The sequence below is a fragment of the Apium graveolens genome, unplaced genomic scaffold (genome assembly GCF_009905375.1).
Source record: "Apium graveolens cultivar Ventura unplaced genomic scaffold, ASM990537v1 ctg6038, whole genome shotgun sequence".
In the NCBI taxonomy this organism is placed as follows: domain Eukaryota; kingdom Viridiplantae; phylum Streptophyta; class Magnoliopsida; order Apiales; family Apiaceae; genus Apium; species Apium graveolens.
In genome coordinates, this window is record NW_027419195.1 from 59427 (window position 1) to 83537 (window position 24111).

The 24111-nt window shown below is 35.6% G+C and overlaps 1 protein-coding gene across 1 annotated transcript; it reads right to left on the reverse strand.

Annotated features, from left to right (window-relative positions):
* Positions 1-1981: 1981 nt before the first annotated feature.
* On the reverse strand, positions 1982-22639 carry LOC141702980 (uncharacterized). Its single transcript, XM_074506608.1, has 4 exons — positions 21522-22639; positions 5603-5890; positions 2806-4794; positions 1982-2538 (listed from the first exon to the last, which is right to left on the reverse strand). The coding sequence occupies exons 1-4, from the start codon at positions 22525-22527 to the stop codon at positions 2150-2152; spliced, it is 3672 nt and encodes a 1223-aa protein (XP_074362709.1). The 5' UTR covers positions 22528-22639; the 3' UTR covers positions 1982-2149.
* Positions 22640-24111: the final 1472 nt, after the last annotated feature.

Consider the following 24111-nt stretch of genomic DNA (forward strand, 5'->3'; position numbering starts at 1 on the left):
GTGCTAATTTTTAAGATACTTGGTAACGACAATAGTGATGAAATAAAATAGATATTAAATTCAAAAATAACATGAAAATGAATATTTTGAAGGATTGTTAAAAATGATTGGAATGCTTAAAATTCAAGAGAATGATTTTATTTAACTCAAGAATTTATTGACAAATTTATTTGAGATTTTTATATGTCTTAAAAAATGATTGAAACCATTTTAATGAATTATTTTAGATTTGATGTTATTTAATTAATATATTTATGAGATTGATTAATGTTTAATTTGTTTAAAATACTTTCAAAACTTAGATTTTTAACTTGTAATATATGGTTGCGATCTTGAGAAAAAGATCTACTTTTTGAAATTACTATAAGAATGTAAAACCCTATGAATTTTAGAATTATAATTAAATTAAATATTTAGATATTGATATTTTATTAATTATTGCTATTTAGCATCTCGTAATTAGATGGATTGGTTTTTTTAGTTCTTAAATTGTTGTTATTATTGGTTATAGAACTATCATGGTCGATAATTTATCAAGGGGTTATATATTATTCAAATAACCCTAATTTTGCTTAATTCTCGATTGTTCTCATTTATCCAAGAAAAATCATTGTTATTGATCACAAGATCGACACATTGTTCGTGTCGTTAATTCATTTCACTTCATAAATTGGTTTATTGTGATTAAAATTATTTTTTTATACATTTTTTCATAAATTAATGTCAAATGAATTGTGGTAATCATCGGAGGATTTTTCATCAGTACTGGTCAACATGGAAGTAACCATAATTTATTTATTATTTATCCGAGATGCAGATATTGTTTATTATCGACTCGTGTGTGGTCGTGGGTTTGAGATGAAACCCGTTTTTAATGCTAGCAAGTGTGTTAGGCTTCCTTACGACGAGCCGTGATCGAGTGAGAGTAAGACACGCTGGAGGACGGTACATTGTGGTAGTTGATCACATCACTGATGTAGCGGGGTGGAATATGACCAATTTATTTTAGTGACCTCTTTGGAATCAAGTGTCAGATAAGAGTTTGCTTCTCTTTTACTTATATAACAACTCAAATATGATTTTAATATGAAATTGCTTACAGTTTGAAATATTGAAATAGTTTTGTCACTATTTTATTTTTGAACAATTTAAAATTATGTTTTATAAATCATTGTGTCACAGGATAAATTTGCTGAACATTTAGATGCTCACCCTTACTATTATGAATATTTTTCACATTCATGAAGAAAAAAATAGTTCAGAGCAGTAGAGGGATAAAAAGGGAAAGAGCCTTATCAGGATTGAAAGTTATGAGTTTCGCCTTGCCCAATGGATGATCTTGCGCTAGTTACGAGTTTTATCGGAGTTATAACAAGACCAGAATTAACCAACTTCAGTTGGTACTGGTACTTTATTATGATGTAAATTATATGAGAGTGTAAAATCGATTCTGAGATCTGTGGAGTGATAGTCCATTATAGATTATTTTATGATATAATGTGATGGTACCATGATTTGGGGGCGTCACGGAATTGGTATCAGAGCTCTAGTTATATATATTTTTAGGATTACGTAAATCTTAGAATAAGAAAAAGTCGAGTTTTCATTGAAAATTCGGATATCAATATACTTATACTCCTCAATTTTCTTTTAACTATACTAGCACGTTATACTATATTCTTATAGGGTTTACGTAATCCTAAAAAATATTATGTTGGGGCAAAGTTTTCTACTCCAGTGGTGGAGATCACTACTGACCAGGATTGTCAGGAGCTCCGCAATTCTGCCATTAATGTTTCATGGTTGGTCAGTACCAACACGCGCTACTTTATTATTTATATTGTCTGGAACATGAGAAAATATCCTTCTTAATTTACTTTCTCTACTACCATTGCACTATCCTTATTCTCATCATGTACTGCACTTGAGACTCTTTTCCTTGCCATTAGACGCGGTTATACCTACTATTCTACTGTTTTATAATATTAGGATGGAAATTTATATTTGCATTGATTCTTGCTGATCTAGCCACTAACTCAACCCTTGTCGTGTTAATTAGTTGAATTAGATCTCTGTGACACACAAATAAACAATTACGAGTTACAGATAGAAACTTGTTGCTTAATCACAAATTTAAAACCACCTCTATTTATGCTAAAGACTTTGCTACTTGATCACGAACTTTCACAGCTTGTATTTCTGCCAGAAACTTGTTCCTAATTGCATCGAGTCTTCCCACAGCTTCTGCTATGTTTATCCTTTCCCTAGGTGTATCTGTTAAACAATTCATCGCTAGTCCAAAGACAGATGAGATGCACTGCAGTTCTGAAGATGTGAATTCCTCGCCTTGGTCTGTTAAATTTGTATCTATGACTTCTATTATTGAACCCCGTAATCCTTCATTTACCCAACTTCTCAAGTTTAGTTCAGCAGAAAACATTTCATCAGTTGGCTTTTTCCTAGTGAATGTTTCCAGCAGCAAAATACCGAAACTATAGACATCACCTTCTGCAGATACAATTCCCTCCGTTCCATACTCTGTGCATCACAGACATCCAATTTAAATCAGGTTAGGAAGAACTTCCCTAAATGCGAGCAATAAATTTTATACATTTAATAAATACAATATATATTCATAATAGAGTACATATCCAATTTAAATCAGGTTAGTTTCTAACGTTTGTTTGGTGCCTACTGACGTCCATTACTTGTTAATTGTTATACATCCAACCAGGAGAAGCAATAACTCTCTAAATAATACAAAACAAAATTTCAAATTTTCAACTGTAAACAATAGAGTATTACCTGGCGCCATATACCCAATTGTACCCAGCGTACTTGTCTGCGTCATATGCTCTTCTTCTCCTAAGAGTTGTGAAATACCAAAATCACAAACATGCGCGACCATATCTTCATCAAGCAAGACATTGCTAGGTTTCAGATCACTGTGTACAACTGTTGTTGTGAGACCATGATGGAGATATTCCAAGGCTGATGCCACATCTATCATTATATTTATCCTTTGCAGAACATCTAAACAATTGTCCTGTGAGTGCAACCAGTTCTCAAGGTTGCCATTAGGCATGTATTGCAGTATCAAAGCTCTGAATGTCAAATTTGTGCAACTGCTGATGATTTTGGTAAGATTCCTGTGTCGTATGCTACCAATAATGTTGCATTCAACATTAAAACTTTTGTACGCAGCATCAGAGTGCAGGTTGAAAACCTTCACTGCGATATTCACCCCATTTGGAAGTACTCCCTTGTAGACTACGCCCATGCCCCCTTCACCAATCAGGTTACTTTCAGAAAATGAGTTTGTTGCTTTTACAATTTCAGCGTATGTGAACCTTTCCAGTGCACTACGCGATATATCAACTTGGCTTATCGATCTGATGTTCCTTCTTCTCCGTGTTATCATTACAAACATCAGGACTAGAGCAAGGGTTGTTATTGCTATTGATGGCACGATATATTTCAGTATTCTCACATATTTGGACCATGAATGTCGGGGAGCTGTACTCTTGCACACTTGCATGCTTGGAATGCCACACAACCCATCATTTTCAATATATGATTGCATTGTGAAGTTTGAAAACAATCCTCCTGTCGGAATTTTTCCTTGCAAACTATTGAAAGACACATTAAAATACTCGAGATATCTTAATGCCTCCAAGGACTTGGGAATTATACCAGAAAATCTGTTACTAGATAGATCCAAGAACTCCAAGTTAATCAAATTTCCCAGTGTTTGTGGAAGTGGTCCTTGCAGTTCATTGTGAGAAACAGACAAATAAATTAGCATCTGAGCCCCTCCAATGGTACTTGGCAGATAACCAAATAATTTGTTCCATGATAAGCCGATTTCTGTAATCTGCTTCAAGTTCTGAATTTCCATAGGGATAGAACCACTGATCATATTTGACGACAAGTTAAGACCAATAAGATCTGTAAGACTCCATAAACTTGAAGGTATGGTTGAATTCAGCTGGTTAGAATCCAAGTATAGCCTTTGCAAAGATTCAAGGTCACCCAAGCATACAGGTATAGATCCATTCAGCCTGTTATCACTTAAATACAAGTCTCCTAAGTTTTTTAACCGGCAAATTTCATTCGGAATGGATCCTTGTAACTTATTATGTTCAAGATACAAACGTGCCAGATTATTTAATCTTTGCAGAGTTGGTGGAATTTGTCCTGTCAACTCATTGCTATCAAAAAGTATAGCTTCCAAACCGCTCAAGCTTCCAATTTCAGAGGGAATTTCACCTTTGAGTTTGCATCCAAATGCTTCAAATCTAGTAAGAAAGGTAGAGAGATTTCCAATTGATTTTGGAATGACCCCATTAAATTGATTCAGTGATATAGATAGCAGGTTCAACTGTTGGCAGTTGGTTAAAGAAGAAATGAAATTCAATTCCACACTAGAAGATTCTCTTGTTAGATTATTTTCTCCGAGCAAAAGGCGGCGCAAGAATCTTAAGTTACCAATGGTGTTGGGTATAGATCCGGTGAATGAGTTGCTTGACAAGCTAAGAGTGGCGAGCTTAGAAGCATTTGAAATAGAGCTAGGAATTGTTCCGCTCAGCCCGTTACTGCCTAGGTAAAGCTCTTCAAGATTTGGTAAATAAATTCTTGATGGTAAACTTCCTGAAAGGCGATTATGAGTTAAATCAAGCATCTTTAAGGTTGACATATTGAAGATTTTGAGAGGAATGATGCCAGTGAGGCCATTCTCATGTATGCTTAGCTTCTCCAGAGTTTGAAGGTCTCCAATCTCATTAGGTATTGAACCTGCAACATATAAAAAGAATATTACCTACATTGATCATTTTCAAGCATGTTCTGAATAATTATACTACGGTAAACATAATGGAAGTGTTTTTGTTTCAAAAAAAACAAAGTCTCGAAAAATTTAAAGCAGTACTTCGATCTGCTACAAGGTTTCAGGACTATTTTAATAGACTACAAGGTATGTTATTTGCAACAAACTCTGGAATGGTGACCACAAAAACTAGCATTACTAGTTTACTACCTCTCTTGGTTAGATATCATCCGGTCTCTATTTCACTGCTACAAACACCAACTGAGCGAATTGTTATTCTACTTTAAGAGCTTTTTCTCTCTGTGTCGAGAATTAAAAACAAGAAACTTCTTGTCAATAATTCACAACTTACTCTGAAAGAAAATTATTTTTAAAAACAAACAATTATATGAGATAGAGTATAAAATTCTTCAATACATGTCAGCTTCATAGGAAAACAAAACACTTCCTAGGACTTCTCCTTTATATAATATATTTATATATATATATTTATTAACCTATATATTGTTCAATGCACGGATTGTTTTTACATTCATTAACTAAATGTTTATGTAAGTATGTTTATAATATGATTCGCTTCATGTTACTTGCAGGTATCCACTAGGGCTATAAGCCGAGGTATAAAAAGGTAACCTAAGTGAGAGGAAAAAGCAGTGGGAAGGAACAAACACTTGTATCTATACAACCGGAATAATCAAATTATAAATTTATATGCATGTGTCCTTAAACAACAGATGACATATACTATTTTTTATACATGTAGGAAGTGCGACTTACCGGTCAAATTGTTACTACTGAGATAAAGAAGCTTAAGCAGTGTAAGATTCCCAATCTCCCGAGGTATGCCTCCCGTGAGCATATTTTGTGCCAAATAGAACTCTTGAAGACTCTGAAGATTTCCCACACTGGATGATATATTTCCAATGAGCTTGTTGAAAGAGAAATCAAGCATTTTTAAAGAAGAAATGTTGTAGATAGAACAAGGTATAACTCCTGTTAGGGACCCGTTCTTTATGTTCAGTATTTCCAGATTGATAAGGTTACCTATCTCCGATGGGATTGAACCTGCAAAGGACCAAAAGTAAGACATAAGTATCACCAAAATTTTCAGATGCCTGAAACAGAGATTGTTACTTCACTCTCCTAAAAAGAAAATAGTAGTGACACTTCTTTAATCCTTGTTATATGATGATAAATTTGATTAGCACAGAAATACGCAGTAGTTTGTATGTCTAGATTAGTGGTTAGATTTATTCTGCAAAGAGATTTTGTGAAACTATTTTCGTTAAGTTTTTAAGGAAATTGAAAATTACTCCTGCTGGTTGGTTGCTCTAGAGAGGTTCTTTAGTAGGCTGGGCATACAAGAAACTTTGTTAATCCTTAGCACCTGCCGGATATGTTTGTCTTTGATTATGCATATTTATGATATGTCAAAAAGCAGATTATTAGAGATTTGATATTTGATGGCAATTATAATTTACATGTAAGTTGTGATAATTTCTGGTAATTTATTAGTTAAGAAGCGCTTGGCTAACGGGTACTTTGCTTTAGAAATATTATTGATCCAGTAGAAGTTTGTTTTGCATAAATAAGTACTGGTTCCTACAACTACAATCACAAACTGTTCTGTTAGTTTTGCACAGTATCCAGACATCATTTCAATGCAAATATTTGTGGATGACCATAATCAGATGTGACTTTTGTCGCTGTCCCTTATATTTTCCAAGAAATGTAAATTTGCAAGAGTTAAGCTATAACTAGGGACCAATCTGTTCGGGATAAAGCATGTACAAGACAGGAATATATCACTTCCCAGAGATGATCTTAACTGATTATGAGCTAATACCAACAACTCCACTCGTGTTGGTGCAATTAGATGCTCAGTTTGCAATTTGTTACGAAAGATTTTACTGGAGACTGCCTTTTGAGCTGGATTAGTTACTCCATTTACTTTCAAATGCAAGTCCATGATTTTACCAAATATATTCATATAACTGGACTGAAAAACTTTACAATAATATAATATGATCAGATCAATACATTATACTTATAATCTGAAAAGGATTATCTAAGTTATATTGAATAACAATCTGTTAATCATATAGACAAAGAGTGTTAGATATATTTGATAATGTCATGGCTAATATGTTTTATGTTTAGATTTCAGATCTTATTTGAACAGAACAAATCAGTACTTAACTGATCAGTACTTATACTGGAAGTCAGAACTTAAGGGATATCAGTACTTATGTTATCAGGAGATAGATATCAGAACTTAAGTGCTGAAGGACGATTAGATAAGGACAGTAGCTGATTAAAGTTAAGAAGATCAAGATAAACATAAGAAGAGATATGCATGAAGAAGGAATTCCGTGAAGAATGGAATACTTGGAATAGAAGATATCTGATTGATATATTTTAGGAAGCAGAATTATATTCCATATCAATTAGCGATTATCTTGTAACTGTGTAGTATATAAACACAGACATAAGGTTTACACTATAAGTGTTATCATTATCGAGAATATTATTTATTATAACCCTAGCAGCTCTCGTGATATTTTGTTCATCACTGAGAGATAACAGTTCCAGATTGTAACAGAGTTTATTGTTTAAATAAAGTTTGTTTTCTGTTACATAAGTTCTTGAAGTTTGATTTGATTGTAATAAACACTGTATTCACCCCCTCTACAGTGAAAGTGTGACCTAACAAGTGGTATCAGAGCTATCTGTTAACACACATACAGTTAAAGATCCAAACACAATCATGTCTGACACAGAAACTCCAACTAAGCCTACCAAAACTGAGGAATCATCAAAGACATCAACTCAGAGTCGATATGAGACTATCAGAGTTCCCATATTGAGACCATCTGAATATCCCATATGGAAGGTAAGGATGACCATGTTTCTGGAAGCAACAGATCCAGAATACCTTGATAGAATCAAGGAAGGGCCTCACAAACCTACCAAGCTCGTTGTTGTAGTTGCAGGTGAAGCAGCAATGACCGTACCAAAGGAAAAGAATGATTACACTGCTGAAGATATAGCATCTATTGCTAAGGATGCCAAGGTACGTCACTTATTGCATAGTGCCATTGATAATGTAATGTCAAACAGGGTAATCAACTGCAAGACTGCTAAGGAGATATGGGATGCACTGGAGACAAGGTGTCAAGGAACTGAAACAGTTAAGAAGAACAGGAAGACAATACTCACTCAAGAGTATGAACACTTTGACTCTAGGACTAATGAGTCATTGACTGATGTATATGATAGATTTGTCAAACTCTTGAATGACTTGTCATTAGTAAATAAGGAGTATGATCTTGAAGATACAAACCTCAAATTCCTGTTAGCTCTTCCTGAATGTTGGGATTTGAAGGCAACAACAATAAGAGACAACTACAATCTTGATGAAACAACTCTTGATGAAATCTATGGAATGCTCAAGACTCATGAACTTGAGATGGAACAAAGAAGCAAGAGGAAAGGAGGAAAGTCAAGGACAGTTGCTCTCAAGGTTGAAGAGGAATCCCCCAAACCACCTTCCTCAAAGAAAGATAAGGGTAAAGCTCTTATCATAAAATCTGATACTGAGTCATCAAGTTCTGAGAGTGATGATGACTCAGATTCTGAAAGCTTGCCTGAAACTGATGCTGATGAGGAGATGATGAAGCTGTGTGCTCTTATGGTGAAAGGAATCACAAAGATTGCATACAGGAAGTTCAGGAAGGGAAAGAAGTTTTCCAGGAAAGACATAAGTTCTGATAAGAAGAATTTCAGAAGATCTGAAGGAAGAGGAGGAAAGTCTGACAGAGGAGATTACGCTAATGTTAAATGTTATAATTGTGGTGAGAAAGGCCACATATCTCCTGATTGCAAGAAGACCAAGAATGACAAAGGCAAAGCTCTTGTCACAAAGCAGAAAAGCTGGACAGACACCTCAGACTCTGAAAGTGAGGAGAACTATGCATTGATGGCAAATGCTGATAAATCAAGTTCTGAGAGCAGTTCTGAAGCTGCTGAAACAAAGGTACCTCAGACTACTTATGCTTTTCATACTGATGATATTAATGAGTTGAGAAGATATCTTAAAACCATGTTTGTTAGTTATAGAGATCAAACTTTAACATGTGAAAGATTAACTTCTGAAAATCTTGCTTTTAGGAAAAGAAATGATTTCTTAGAAAAAGAGTTAGTCATGTTTCATCAAACTCAGCAGGATAGAGATGATGCTTTTTATGTTAGGGATGAAGTGCTAAAAATGAATGAATCTCTAAAAACTGAGTTAGAAAAGGAGAGAGAGATTATCAGAACTTGGACTAACTCTGGCAAAACAACTCAAAATTTGCTAAGCAGTGGAAACTGGAAAGAGGGCTTAGGCTATGGAGAAAATAAAAAAGGAACTGTAGAAATTAAGCCTGTTGATAAGCAAAAGCCGAAGTTAAAACCTGTTAAGTTTGTAACTGAAAAATCCGAAAATGAAAAATCAGAAGTTAAAAAGGAATTAGCTTCTGACAAACTAAAACAGGAAAAGACAGCTGAAGTTAACATAGGCTTAATGACAAAGAAGCAGCTTAAGCATAAGCTGAAAGATGTTAAGAATGCAAACAAGGTAAAATCACCTAGGAAAAACAGGAATGGAAAGGAAGGTGTGAATAAAAGCAATAACTATAAATCTGTTCCTGATGCTCCTAGGAAAGCATGTCATAACTGTGGAAGTTCTAACCATCTGGCTTCTTTTTGCAGGAAGAATAAGAATATTAACTCCTTATCTACAAAGTCAGGAGTTAAGAGTCAGTCTGTTAGATACAAACCACAAAATCCTTGTTTTCATTGTGGTAGTTTATGGCATTCCATTTATACTTGTAAGGAATATCATAGTTTGTACTATGATTATTATCAAATAAAACCTTCTTTAAAGAAAGTTTCTGTTGTTCCTTCTAGTATAAGTTCTGATAAGAAAACTGTTAACATAAAATCTGATGTTAAATCCGCTGCAAATGTTAACAAACCTAAAAAGGCCAAAGGATCCAAGCAAGTCTGGGTCCTTAAAACTAATAATTAGTGGTCTTTTTGATTGCAGGGCAACAGGAAAAATATTTTAGTTCTGGACAGTGGATGTTCAGGACATATGACTGGAAATAAGGCCCTGCTATCAGACTTTGTGGAGAAAGCTGGCCCAAGTGTTTCTTATGGAGATGGCAACATTGGAAAAACTTTGGGATATGGCAATATCAATCTTGGGAATGTCATTATTAAAGATGTAGCTCTGGTCTCAGGACTTAAACACAACTTACTGAGTATAAGTCAAATCTGTGACAGAGGTTATCATGTTGATTTCTTTGCAGAACATTGTGAAATAGTTAGTAAATCTAAAGGAAAAATTGTTCTGAAGGGATTCAGGCGTGGTAACATTTATGAAGCTAAGCTTTCAACAAGTTCTGATGATTCTGCAATCTGTTTAGTGAGTAGAGCCTCAACTGAAGAAAGCTGGAATTGGCACAAGAAACTCTCTCATTTAAACTTCAACAAGATAAATGAACTGATCAAGAAAGATCTTATGAGAGGACTGCCAAAATCAGTGTTTGTTCCTGATGGTCTTTGTGACTCATGTCAGAAGGCTAAACAAAGAAAATCTTCGTTCAAGAGCAAGACTGAATCATCAATTCTTGAGCCTTATTATCTACTTCATGTTGATCTATTTGGTCCAGTGAATGTCATGTCTATTGCAAAGAAGAAATATGCGTTGGTCATAATAGATGAGTTCACCAGATACACATGGGTGTATTTCTTGCACACAAAAAGTGAAACTGCATCTATCCTGATTGATCATGTCAAACATCTGGATAAATTGATCAAAGATTCTGTGAAAATTTTGAGGAGTGATAATGGCACTGAATTCAAGAATTTGATAATGGAAGAGTTCTGCAAAAATCATGGAATAAAGCAGGAATTTTCTGCTCCTGGAACTCCACAGCAAAATGGAGTTGTTGAAAGGAAGAATAGAACTCTAATTGAAGCTGCACGAACAATGCTTGAAGAAGCAAAGCTTCCAACCTATTTCTGGGCTGAAGCTGTGCAGACTGCTTGTTTTACTCAAAATGCAACACTCATTAACAAGCATGGAAAAACACCATATGAGATGGTGAAGAACAAGAAGCCAAATCTCAAATACTTTCATGTATTTGGATGTAAGTGTTTTGTTCTCAAGACTCATCCTGAACAGCTATCCAAGTTTGATCTAAAAGCTGATGAGGGAATCTTTGTAGGATATCCACTTTCTACAAAAGCCTTCAGAGTCTATAATTTGAGAACAAAAGTGGTCATGGAATCTATCAATGTCTCTTTTGATGACAAGAAGATCACTGGACTTGAAGATTGCATTGATCATGATAAGCTGAGATTTGAAAATGAAGATTCATATTCTGATACCTCAAGTCCTGACAGTCTAAGTCCTGATACTGTAAATTCTGATGGATTAAACTCTGATGTTATTGAAACTGTGGTGACTACGTCAAAGGAAGATGCAATAATGCAGGGGGAGCATACTCAAGATATTATCACATCTCAAGAAGCATCAGAACATACATCTGGCTCTTCAAATTCTGATTCGTCAAGTTCTGATAAGCCAAGTACTGACAGTACTGAAAATCTAAATACTGAAGGATCCAACTCAGAGAGCATAGTTTCAGGGGGAGCATCAGAAAATGAAACCGAAGACAGCATGAATCATGGGGGAGCATCCAGTTCTAGAGAAAATCTTCCATCTGCAAGGAAGTGGAAAAAATCACATACACCTGACTTAATAATTGGAAATCCTGAGGCAGGTGTCAGAACTAGAACAGGTACTTCGAATGAATGTCTTTACAATTCTTTTCTCTCTCAGTCTGAGCCAAAGAAAGTGGAAGAAGCTCTTCAAGATGCTGATTGGGTGCAAGCAATGCAGGAAGAGTTGAATGAATTTGAAAGAAACAAAGTCTGGATCTTAGTGCCAAGACCCAAGAATAGATCGGTTGTTGGTACAAAGTGGGTATTCAGAAACAAAACTGACAGTGATGGCATAATTGTAAGGAACAAGGCAAGGCTGGTTGCAAAAGGATATTCTCAACAGGAGGGAATTGACTATGATGAAACATTTGCTCCAGTTGCTAGGTTAGAAGCCATAAGGATATTCATGGCTTATGCTGCTCACAAAAAGTTTACTGTCTTTCAAATGGATGTGAAAAGTGCTTTTCTCAATGGAGAATTGGAAGAGGAAGTATATGTTGAACAACCTCCAGGCTTTGTAGATTCCAAACATCCAGATTATGTCTACAGGCTTGATAAAGCACTTTATGGACTTAAGCAAGCTCCTAGAGCATGGTATGAGACTTTAGCTCAGTTTTTTCTGGAAAGTGGATTCAACAGAGGAACTATTGACAAAACATTGTTCTATCTCAACCATGGCAAGGACTTACTTTTGATCCAGATTTATGTTGATGATATTATTTTTGGGTCTCCAAATGACAAACTTTGCAAAAAGTTTGCCAACCTAATGCAGTCAAGATATCAGATGAGTATGATGGGAGAACTTAGTTATTTTCTGGGCCTTCAAGTCAAGCAGAGTGAAGAAGGAACTTTTATTTGTCAATCTAAGTACACCAGAAACTTGCTGAAAAAATTTGGAATGCAAGACTGTTCAAGTGCATCCACTCTCATGGCCACTGCAACAAAACTGGATAAGGATACTGGTAATTCAGTAGATATTACTGATTACAGAGGTATGATTGGCTCACTTCTCTATCTAACTGCTAGTAGACCAGATATCATGTTTGCTACCTGTCTTTGTGCAAGATTTCAAGCAGATCCAAGAGAACCTCACTTAACAGCTGTAAAAAGAATCTTTAAGTATCTTAAAGGAACAGCTGATCTAGGATTATGGTATCCTAGAGAATCAGATTTTAAATTAATAGGTTACTCAGATGCAGATTTTGCAGGTTGCAAAATTGACAGGAAAAGCACAAGTGGTAGCTGCCAATTTCTTGGAGGCAGGTTGGTTTCTTGGTATAGCAAGAAACAAAAGTCAATTTCCACATCAACTGCAGAAGCAGAGTATATTGCTGCAGGAAGCTGCTGTGCACAGATTCTCTGGATGAAGAATCAGTTACTAGATTATGGGTTAACGTATTTCAAAATCCCTATTTACTGTGATAATCAAAGTGCTATTGCTATGACAGGTAATCCAGTTCAACACTCTATGACAAAGCACATCAGCATCAGGTACCATTTCATCAGGGAACATGTGGATGAAGGTACAGTGGAATTGCATTTTGTTCCCACAGATCAACAAATAGCAGATATCTTCACAAAACCACTGTGTGAAGCTACCTTTTCAAAATTGGTAAATGAACTTGGAATGATTTCAGGTTCTTTCTCTAAATCTGCTTAAACTTGTTCTATGTTATCAGACTTTATGATCAGTATTTACAGAATTAATCTCTTTGTATATTCTGTGCATTAATTGATAAATGTCTTTAAGTACTGACTGTTGTCTGATATATGTTTCTAAACTCTGATAAGTGATATGTCTGTTTCAGTAACTATTCAATCCTATGAGGATAACTGTGCTAGATACTGACCTACTAGTCTTCAATAAACAAATGATCCCATGAAAGAAATAATTATTTCTGTGGAAATCTTATGACACAAGCAAATTCTGATAACTGAGCTTAGTTAAGTTTACTTTGTATATCTTATTACTAAGTCACAAATTAGAATAATGCTACTCATCTGTTTAAGTTCTGATTCTAGTAAAACTGCTGAATGTACTAAGTGCTGATAAACCTCACTTATCAAAAGAAGAAGAACAATAATCAAAGAATAATATCAGGTACTCCTTTGAGATCTAGAGTAAAAATGTGAAAGGGACGACCCAAGTGCATTGCTGGTATTAAGTAAATATGCATTAGAAAAGCAAAATATTTTCTTGGTGACTTTTCACACTCTATGATTACTGGAGAAATACTCTGATAATAGCATAAATTCTGATAAACAGTCGTGACTCACTTACACTGAGAAGCCTCTGTAAAATAGAATTTCAAAAGATGCATAAAATTAGCACAAAAACAGTAGAGGTGAACTCATGCATGAACTCATTTATCAGTAGGTTTCAGGATAATGACAGCTCTTTAGCAAAATTTTAATTATGACTTATTTCTAAGATGTACTGAAGTAGATCAGACTTTACTCTTTGTCTGTTATTTAGCTTAATGCACACACACATCACTCCATATGAATGATGAAATTTCTGTGGTGGTCTATGTTATTTTAGATCAACAGTCATTGTGTCACTTTTGCACAAATTCTGAGGACAAGTTCTAGTTACACATTCTGATGATTAAGTTCTGACGTTCATAACTAAGAACTTGTATGAGTATTTACTAAGATAGATATTCCTTGTTCGAGTTAAGACATTATGTTCTGATGACTGTTAAGTTCTGGTATAGGTCTAAGTTCTGATTTTTCAGTCTAACCCTTTACTTAACTTATCTGTGAGTAAATTTTGGTAACAGTCTCAGCTCAATTTCGAAATGTTGAAGTGGAAGATTAATAGTCTATGGTTAAAACATAATGGCACTCGTCCTTGAACAGTTCACTCTTGTTACATGTGCACATTCTCTTTCCAATGACTGTTATTCTTTTTCAAAGTCTAGGGAGACGAGGTAGATTTAATTCTACCTGTCTGCATTCAATATCTTTGTGTCTCTTGGCATTCTCATGCCTATATATGCAACCACTTCACATTAGTCTTCTCATGCCACTTGTATCTTTGAGAGATGAATCAGATTCTGAGGATCAGATTCCCTCTTCAGAACCTATGATAGATGAAGCTGAGAAGGCAACTTCTCAGAAGGATTCTGCAATTGGGGGTTCTAGGCTTCTCAAGAGGCTTAGACGTATGACGGTTCCTGCAACTCCCAAGGAATCCAAATCAACAAGGAAGTACAAGAAACAGAGGGCACAGAGGCCAGTTTCAGATGATGAGGAGGAAGCAGCTAAGGAAGGGGATCAGGAATCTCTGATCTCACAAGACAAGGAATTTGCTCCAGTCACTTCTTCTCCATCAACTCCATCTCAGGAACCTGTATCTGACAAGGCTAATTCACCTTCTATATCTCTTGTTGATCCAGGCACAAGTGCTGAAATTGATATTCAGAACTTGGTTGTGCCTGAAATACTTTTCTTAGAAGCTCCAACAGCAAATAATCCTTCCACAACACCTGTTACTGATGCTGTTCAAACTCCTGAGTTATCACTAACACCTTCTCTGCATCAAGATGATGATCAGATTTTAGGTGAGCATCAGGATATGGCTGTTGATCAGAACTTAGTATCAGATCAGCAATTAGAGGATGTTGAAGCCTCCATTGCTACTCATACAGTTGTCTTATCAGAAGATACTGATTCTTTAAGTTCTGATGCTGCAAATGTTGGAGATACTGGTGAAGCTGCTACAACTGTAGATGCTGATGAAGCAGGTCCTTCAGGACATACTCCTCCTAAGTCTGAACTGCTAAAGGAGTTTGTTATCAGGGATGCACCAGTACCTTGGAGTGAAACTCCTGCAGGTCAGGAGTGGACTAAGGAATGGAACTCAGTTTCATGTGTTCCAAATGCTTTACATCTTGCTGAGCACTTGACTAAAGCTGATGAAATGTTACATTCTGATGATTTTAAAATCCAGCTTAGAGTCACTGCATTGAGTACTAAACATCTACAAGGTCTTCATTCCAACACTCATGCAGAGCTACACAAGATTCAGGAGAACTTTATTAAACAGGAACAAGTTTGGAAACTTGATAAGAAAAAGTTCTTCCAACCTACCATTGACAGGGTTGCTTATATTGAGAAAACTCAAGAGAAGCAACAAGCTCAGATTGATCAAATTCTGACAAATCAAGCTTCTCAGCAATCGCAACTTACTGAAATCCAGACCTCAGTGGAACTACTTATCTCTCTTTTATTACCTGCTGATGCCAAAAAGGGGGAGAAGGTAATTAAGTCCAAATGCAAAACCAACAAGTCACTGCAAGGAAAGGATGATGGAAAAGATGACCAAGGAAACTCTGGAATGGGTGGTGGTCATAGTCAAGGTAGAAGGTTTACATCAAGACAAGCTAGTCACAGAATAAGTTCTGATACTGGGAAAAGAATAAGTTCTGCTGCTGGTAAAAGGATAAGTTCTGATGAACTTCTAGATCTTGATGAGAAAATGTCAAGACAGTTATTTCTTCAAGAAAATCCAGGGATGGACTTGGAAAGTTTAAAGGAAGAAGAAGCCAGACTTAAATCAGAGAAAGTCACATCTAAATCTGAAGCTTCTGGTAAAAAGTTACTTCCAAAACCTAAAGGCATTGTGATCAAAGAAAGGATACATACTGAAGAAACTTTGGCTAGATCACAACCACAGATAGATCCAAGATCCAAGGGTAAAGAAAAGGTTGGTGAACCTATCAAGCCTTATGTACCTCCTGATGAAGAAGAAATTACTGATGGAAAAGATAATCTTGCTCTGACTTCAAGAAAAGTTCTTAAAACAACCTCTGACATGGCTCAAGTTGTTCAGAGTCAAGAAATTGTAAGTTTTGATATTCAGAAGAAGCAAGTAACCTCTGACAGTGCTCAAGTTAACTTGATATCAGAAAATAAATCTAAAACACTCCTACCAGGATTCACTAAAGCAAAACAGTCTCAATCTTTGAAGACTACTTCAAGTGGTTTTGAAGCAAGAGTAGTTACTGGAAAGGAAGCTAGAGATAAAACTGGATTGGGAAGTGCTGATGAAAGAAGAGTACACAACACTACCGATGATCCAACTTCCTTGAGTGAACCAGGTATTGGAGCAACTCCTGAGAGATTGAATCAACTAGAATCTGTACAGATGGTTTACCATACCTACTTGAAAGAATACATCATGTTGTATTTCATGACAGATGGTAGGGTTTATCATATAAGACAAAATGCCATTCCATTGAAGTATTTTGAAGAATTGGAGCATGTATTATTCTTACTTCAAGTGGATGACAGAATAACAGAGACTGCTGCAAACTACTTAAAGGAACAGATTCAGAGACAGAAAAGACTTTATTCTGTTAAGTCTGACAGCAGATATGTTCCAAAGTACAGAAATCACAATGGTGATATTGTTGATATGAAGCCTAATACTGCACAGATCAGAACATATCTTGGTATTAAGGGGCTTGAATTCAATCTAGAGTCTAACAAAGCTTATGTCATAAGACTAGATCGGGAGTTGAGAAAAGCAAAGATTAATGATCTCAGAGCTGCAATATTTCAAACTGGTGAAGATACTGCAGAGCTTAAAGATGTCAAACGGAGAATGATTGATGAACTCAGATATGCTGAGAAATGTTTGTTGAAGAATTATCTCAGAACAACTCCTGACATCAGAGAGATCAGAAAATGATGAAGCCAAGTCGAAGATCTACAACTGCTTAAATTCTGATATTTATACAGATTGAAGTTGTTATCAGAAGTTGAATTGGTAAAAACTTTAAGGACTGTAAGTTGTAGTTATCTTGTCTATTTCTCATGCATTTGTACTTAATGTTTTTGACATCATCAAATATCTGTTAAACTTGTATATTTTGTTAATTTACAAGTTGGGGGAGATTGTTAGATATATTTGATAATGTCATGGCTAATATGTTTTATGTTTAGATTTCAGATCTTATTTGAACAGAACAAATCAGTACTTAACTGATCAGTACTTATACTGGAAGTCAGAACTTAAGGGATATCAGTACTTATGTTATCAGGAGATAGATATCAGAACTTAAGTGCTGAAGGACGATCAGATAAGGACAGTAGCTGATTAAAGTTAAGAAGATCAAGATAAACATAAGAAGAGATATGCATGAAGAAGGAATTCCGTGAAGAATGGAATACTTGGAATAGAAGATATCTGATTGATATATTTTAGGAAGCAGAATTATATTCCATATCAATTAGCGATTATCTTGTAACTGTGTAGTATATAAACACAGACATAGGGTTTACACTATAAGTGTTATCATTATCGAGAATATTATTTATTATAACCCTAGCAGCTCTCGTGATATTTTGTTCATCACTGAGAGATAACAGTTCCAGATTGTAACAGAGTTTATTGTTTAAATAAAGTTTGTTTTCTGTTACATAAGTTCTTGAAGTTTGATTTGATTGTAATAAACACTGTATTCACCCCCTCTACAGTGAAAGTGTGACCTAACAAAGAGCAAGAGCCAAAGTTGCAGTCACACACAACAAAAGAAATAAATTCTGATATGCTAAAGTCTGATATGCCAGCTCAGGTCTAGCACATGACAGCTCAGGTCCAGCACAACACAGCTCCGCAAAAGTTAGTTACAGATTAGTGGCTCACAATGAGTCTTGTGTCAGATATATAAGTCAGTCAGAGAGAGAGAGAAAGTTAAGTATTGTAAAAATAAACTTGTTCATTACTAAATAATTTCTTCTTCTTCTTCGTGATTGTTGTATGTTTCATTTCTACATCTTAAACTCCATTAATGGAGTTTCATTTACGAAAGTGACATGGTATCAGAGCTAGCTATATAATATCATCAGCTACATAAATACATATGTATGTACTCATACGCATCTGCTCTTCGATTAAACTCATCATGTCAAAGTAATCGAACATCTACAATGGCGAATAATACAGTCATTGATATAAATCATCCGCATTATCTCAGTTCATCTGATCATCCAGGCTTATCACTAGTTACAAAGTTGTTAAACAACCCAAACTATCACCACTGGAGTCATTCGGTTACGATCGCACTATCTGCAAAATTAAAGCTTGGATTCATCGATGGAACACAACCAAAACCTGCAAATAACTCTCCTCATTTGAGTTTGTGGATAAGAAGCAATGATCTGGTTATATCATGGCTTCTCAATTCCATTTCATCAGAAATTCCCAAAAGTGTTGTTTATCTCACCACTGCAAAGCAGATCTGGGATGATCTTTCTGCAAGGTACTCTCAGAGTAATGTTCCTCGTCTGTTTCAACTTCGAAAAGATCTAGCATCTCTAAGTCAAGGTACGAAATCAATAACTACTTATTTTACCACATTTCGAAGCATGATTGATGAACTCAACAATCTATCACCAATACCTAAGTGTGTTTGTACTGCTACTACTTGTGCTTGTGGAAATGCTCAAAAATTGTTTGAGTATGAGAAATTAACTAAGTTGAGTCAGTTTATGATGGGATTAAGTGAGCAGTTCACATCTGTTAGAGGTCAGATTCTACTCATGAATCCACTACCTGATATTAGTCAAGCTTATTCAATGTTGCTGCAAGAGGAAAATCAGAGAGACTGCTCTAGTAATGTGATTGTTGTTCCTGAAAACATTGTTATGAATGCAAAATTGCACACTAGCTTTAAGCCAAAGCAAGTCAAGAAATTCACGAATCCAAGTGTGATGTGTGACTCCTGTAAGATGCAAGGTCATGTGAAGGATAAGTGTTTTGCACTTCATGGATATCCTGATTGGCATAGATTGTATGGTCAGCCAAAACCAAAGGTCAAAGAAAGTGTAATGCTAATGCTGTCACAACTACTGATGTTGAACAATCTGAAACTGCTGCTGTTACTGGTACAAACAAGGAGTCTACTTCAATGTTCACTGAAAATCAATACCAGCAACTTCTGAATCTACTTCAACAGACTCAGGGCAAAACACCTGCTATCTCTAATGCTACATGGATGAATACTGCTAAGTCTGAATCAAACTGTGCAGGTACACTTCAATGCATTGTTCCTGCTTGTAAAGCCAATAGTGTTCAGTTTAATAGTTTTGCACATACTTGGATTCTAGAATCTGGTGCTACACACCGTATAACTCCTCATAAAAATCTATTAGTCAATATACAACATGTTGAGACTGAATTGCTTCTTCCAAATGGTCACAGATCTTGTGTTACTCAAACTGGACATGTAATTCTTAATTCAGAAATTACTCTAAAAGAAGTATTATATGTTCCAGATTTTCAATGCAATTTGTTATCTATACCTAAACTCACAGCAGATAATGCTTGCATGATTTCTTTTTCTTCTTCAAAATGTCTATTTCAGGACCCTACTGTTCAGAAGAAGACAGAGATTGGTGAATTAGATGCAGGCATGTACAAACTTCATACAAATCATCTCATTCCTTATGCTAATGTGTGTAGTGTCTCAAGTAATCAGTGGCACACAAGATTAGGGCATCCTTCATTGTCTGTTCTTAAAAAAATCCTAGAATTAAGAGTTCATGATAATGCTGATTGTTGTGATGTTTGTCAATTCTCAAAACAAACTAGAATTTCTTTTCCAGACAAACAGTCTTCTGTTAGTGAGTGCTTTGATATTGTTCACTGTGATGTTTGGGGGTCATACAGATATAACACTCATGGCAAATGTAATTATTTTCTCACTATTGTAGATGAATTCTCAAGGTGTACTTGGCTATATCTTTTGTCTGATAAATCTCAAGTGACTTCTTTGATTCTGTCTTTTATGTCTTATGTATCAAATCAGTTCAAAAAGACTATTAAGACAATAAGAACTGATAATGGTACAGAAGATTACTATATCTTACAGTCACCAGGCCTGATATTTGTTACTCTGTCCAAGTGTTATCACAATTTATAGCAACTCCTAGATCTGATCATTTACGAGATGCTCATAAGGTTGTTAGATACCTCAAAAATGCTCCTGGCCAAGGTATTTTAATGTCTTCTCATAATCCAATGTCTCTATCTGCTTACTGTGATTCAGATTGGGCATGTGATAAAACTTCTAGACATTCTCTTACTGGCTACTGTGTTAAGTTTGGCAATTCTTTAATTTCCTGGAAGTGCAAAAAACAACACACTATTTCCAGGTCATCAGCTGAAGCTGAGTACAGAAGTATGGCAGATACTTGCTGTGAACTGACTTGGTTGTTGAATTTGTTTAAAGCTTTTCAAATCCAGTCTCTTACTCCTGTTACTCTTTATTGTGACAATAAGTCAGCCATTTATATTGCTTCCAACTCAGTTTTTCATGAAAGAACAAAACACATCGAGTTAGATTGTCATTTGGTTAGAGAGAAATTACAACTTGGCATGATTCAACCAACCAACATCAGCATTTCTTTACAGCTACTTTTCTTTAACTCCAAGTTAGGAGTTTGTAATCTGTTTTCTCCTCCTAACTTGAGGGGGGATGTTAATCATATAGACAAAGAGCAAGAGCCAAAGTTGCAGCCACACACAGCAAAAGAAATAAAGTTAGATATGCTAAAGTCTGATATGCTAAAGTCTGATATGCCAGGTCCAGCACATGACAGCTCAGGTCCAGCACAACATAACTCAGCAAAAGTTAGTTACAGATTAGTGGCTCACAATGAGTTTTGTGTCAGATATATAAGTCAGTCAGAGAGAGAGAGTTAAGTGTTGTAAAAATAAACTTGTTCATTACTAAATAATATCTTCTTCTTCATGATTGCTGTATGTTTCATTTCTATATCTTAAACTCCATTAATGGAGTTTCATTTACGAAAGTGACACAATCAAATTATTTACTTATGTTTAATAATATATGGAATAGTTCAAAGCAGATACTTGAATCAACTAAAATTTTCAGAGAGTAATACATACCTGTGTACTGGTTTCCGCCAAGATATAGCGAGTTTAGCATAGTTAAGTTTCCAATTTCTCTGGGTATGATACCGTCGAATCCATTAAAAGATAATGACAGGTATTGTAGTGTCTTGCACTTGTATAAAGTAGATGGAATTTGCCCGAAAAACTGATTCTGGGAGATGAAAAATCCTTCAAGTTTGGGAAGACGATGACACATATCTAATGGGAGAGTGCCAGATATCCCATTACCTGTTAAATCAACTCTTGTCAGTGCAGATAAGTTGAAGATGACATTAGAGATGGAACCTGTCAGCTGGTTGTATTTCAAGTCCAAGAACCAGAGCTTTGAAAGGTTGCCTAACTCTTCTGGAATATGCCCGTTAAAATAATTGTATGCCAGGCTCAAAATTTCAAGTTTTCGAACATTGCCTAAAGAAATTGGAATGGTCCCCGCTAAACTGTTGTTTTTCAAGGATATTGTTCGTAGTTTTGGCAAGGACTCGAACCAAGAAGGTACCACTCCGGTGAAGTTGTTGGATTCCAAATAGAATTTTTCTAGTCGACGTAGACCAGACAATTCTTTTGGTATAGTACCATAGAATTTATTAGAAGTAAGATCAAGTGAAGTAAGGAAAGTGAGGTTTCCGATATCGGGAGGAACTGTGCCACGGAGATCCATGTAAGAGAGGTCTAAGGCCGTGACTCGTTGATGTTTGAAACCACAAGAAACACCAATCCAATTGCAAATGTTAGAGTTGGTTGTAGCAGACCAGTTCTTTTGTATGAATTTATAAGGGTCACTAGTAATATGGTGTTTGAGAACAAGAAGAGATTGTTGATCAGTAATCAAGTTGGAGACTGTAGAAGCTGAACCAGGCTTGTAAAAGCTCACCAAGAAGAGTAAGACAGCAAAAAGAAGCATCCTGTAATTTGTATTAATGTCTGGAGAGTATCTATATTTTAAGAAAGTGGTGAAATAATAGTATGGATTGTTGAACTTCCCATCCAAAATCAAATACATCCAGTTATATATTTAAGAGTTGAATTGTCGGTCGACGCACGTAAATCACTGCTTACAAGATGAGCTGATTCAAAGCTGTTTCATCTCAAGGACCCCTTGTCTGCTTAACTTACTACTATATTTAGTTAGGCATTACTATGTTTGGGTGAGAAGTTTATGTTGAATATTAAAATTTTCACCAACGACTTATTCAAATTCATTACTCCATTATTCTCCATCTACAAGTATTAATATCTTCAGCAACCAACTACTTATATTTACTGCCATATTATTTCCGTATAGAATACAAATTTAAATACAAAATAACATGAAAAATGAAGCATTTTGTGAGAAATTTTGTATGCCTGAAGCATTTTCTTTTCATATATACAATGGTTATAATTATAAATGATGATGTTTCGTTTCGGGAACAAACTACTTTTCCAGTTTGGCATTAATTTCCCACCTTCAAAATTGGTTAACAATTTTACTACCTTAATTAGAAAGTATTAAGACTTTAGTTACAAAAGATTAAGACTTTTACCAACTAACTACTTATATTATGAATTAATGGTGTTATAATCACAATACATCTATTTTCTACCTAAATTGAATGTATAAAGACTCTAGGGTTATGAAGTATCAAGACATTTACCAACCAAATACTTATATTTATGTAATTATGGTGTTATAACTACAATGAATAAGTTTTATGGGACCAAGTAGTAGGGCTTATTCACCGTCTGTCGTCCAAACTTCTGATTTAGATTGTCGCTCATTTCCAATAATAATTAGCTTATAAGTAGCTTACAAGTATATACAACCAAAGGTCTTAACATAGTAGTTTCCACCTTAAACCTTTCGAAATGATTTGCAGAGAACATCAGCCTGCACTAGAGGTGGCCAAACGTGCGGGTTCGAACCGCACATTCGGGACCGGCTCGTACAGAAACCGTAAAATATTCGGCCCGATTCGGGCCGGTTCAAACCCGCACAACCCGCCGAAAGAAGCGAACCGAATACGAATTTAATTTTAAAAAACCGGAACCGGCACTAACCCGCACGACCCGCACAGGCGAAGCCCGCGTGAGCCGCACGAACTGTGCAACCCGCACAGCCCGCACAGCCCGCACACGGGTCCACTATCCTATCGAAAATTAGCCCACCAGAACCTATGTCATTGCATTCAATATACATGTTTATCAGAGCTGGACACACATAAATATCATCATTAAGCCCATACTTAACAGCAAAACAATGCAATTGTTTCCCTTCATCTAAACCTTTCCCCTTAGCACAAGCCTTCAAAAGAGAAGGGAACGTGTAATAATCGGGAAAAATACCAACCCACAAAACTCGCACAAAAAGCAGAAATGCTGCAAGTGGAGTGTCAGAACGAGCATACCCACGAGCCATATAGTTAAAAAGTATAATATCTGGTTCAGAAATTATATCAAACAGTTGGTGGGCATATTCCATTTTAGCAGCATTTGGGTAAAGTGTGCACAAATTAATGAACTTGGATAGGATAAAGATATCATTTTGGAGGTGGGTTTTGATGGAATAAGCTTGGATTTGCTTGAATTCATTCAGGGAAGTGCAATT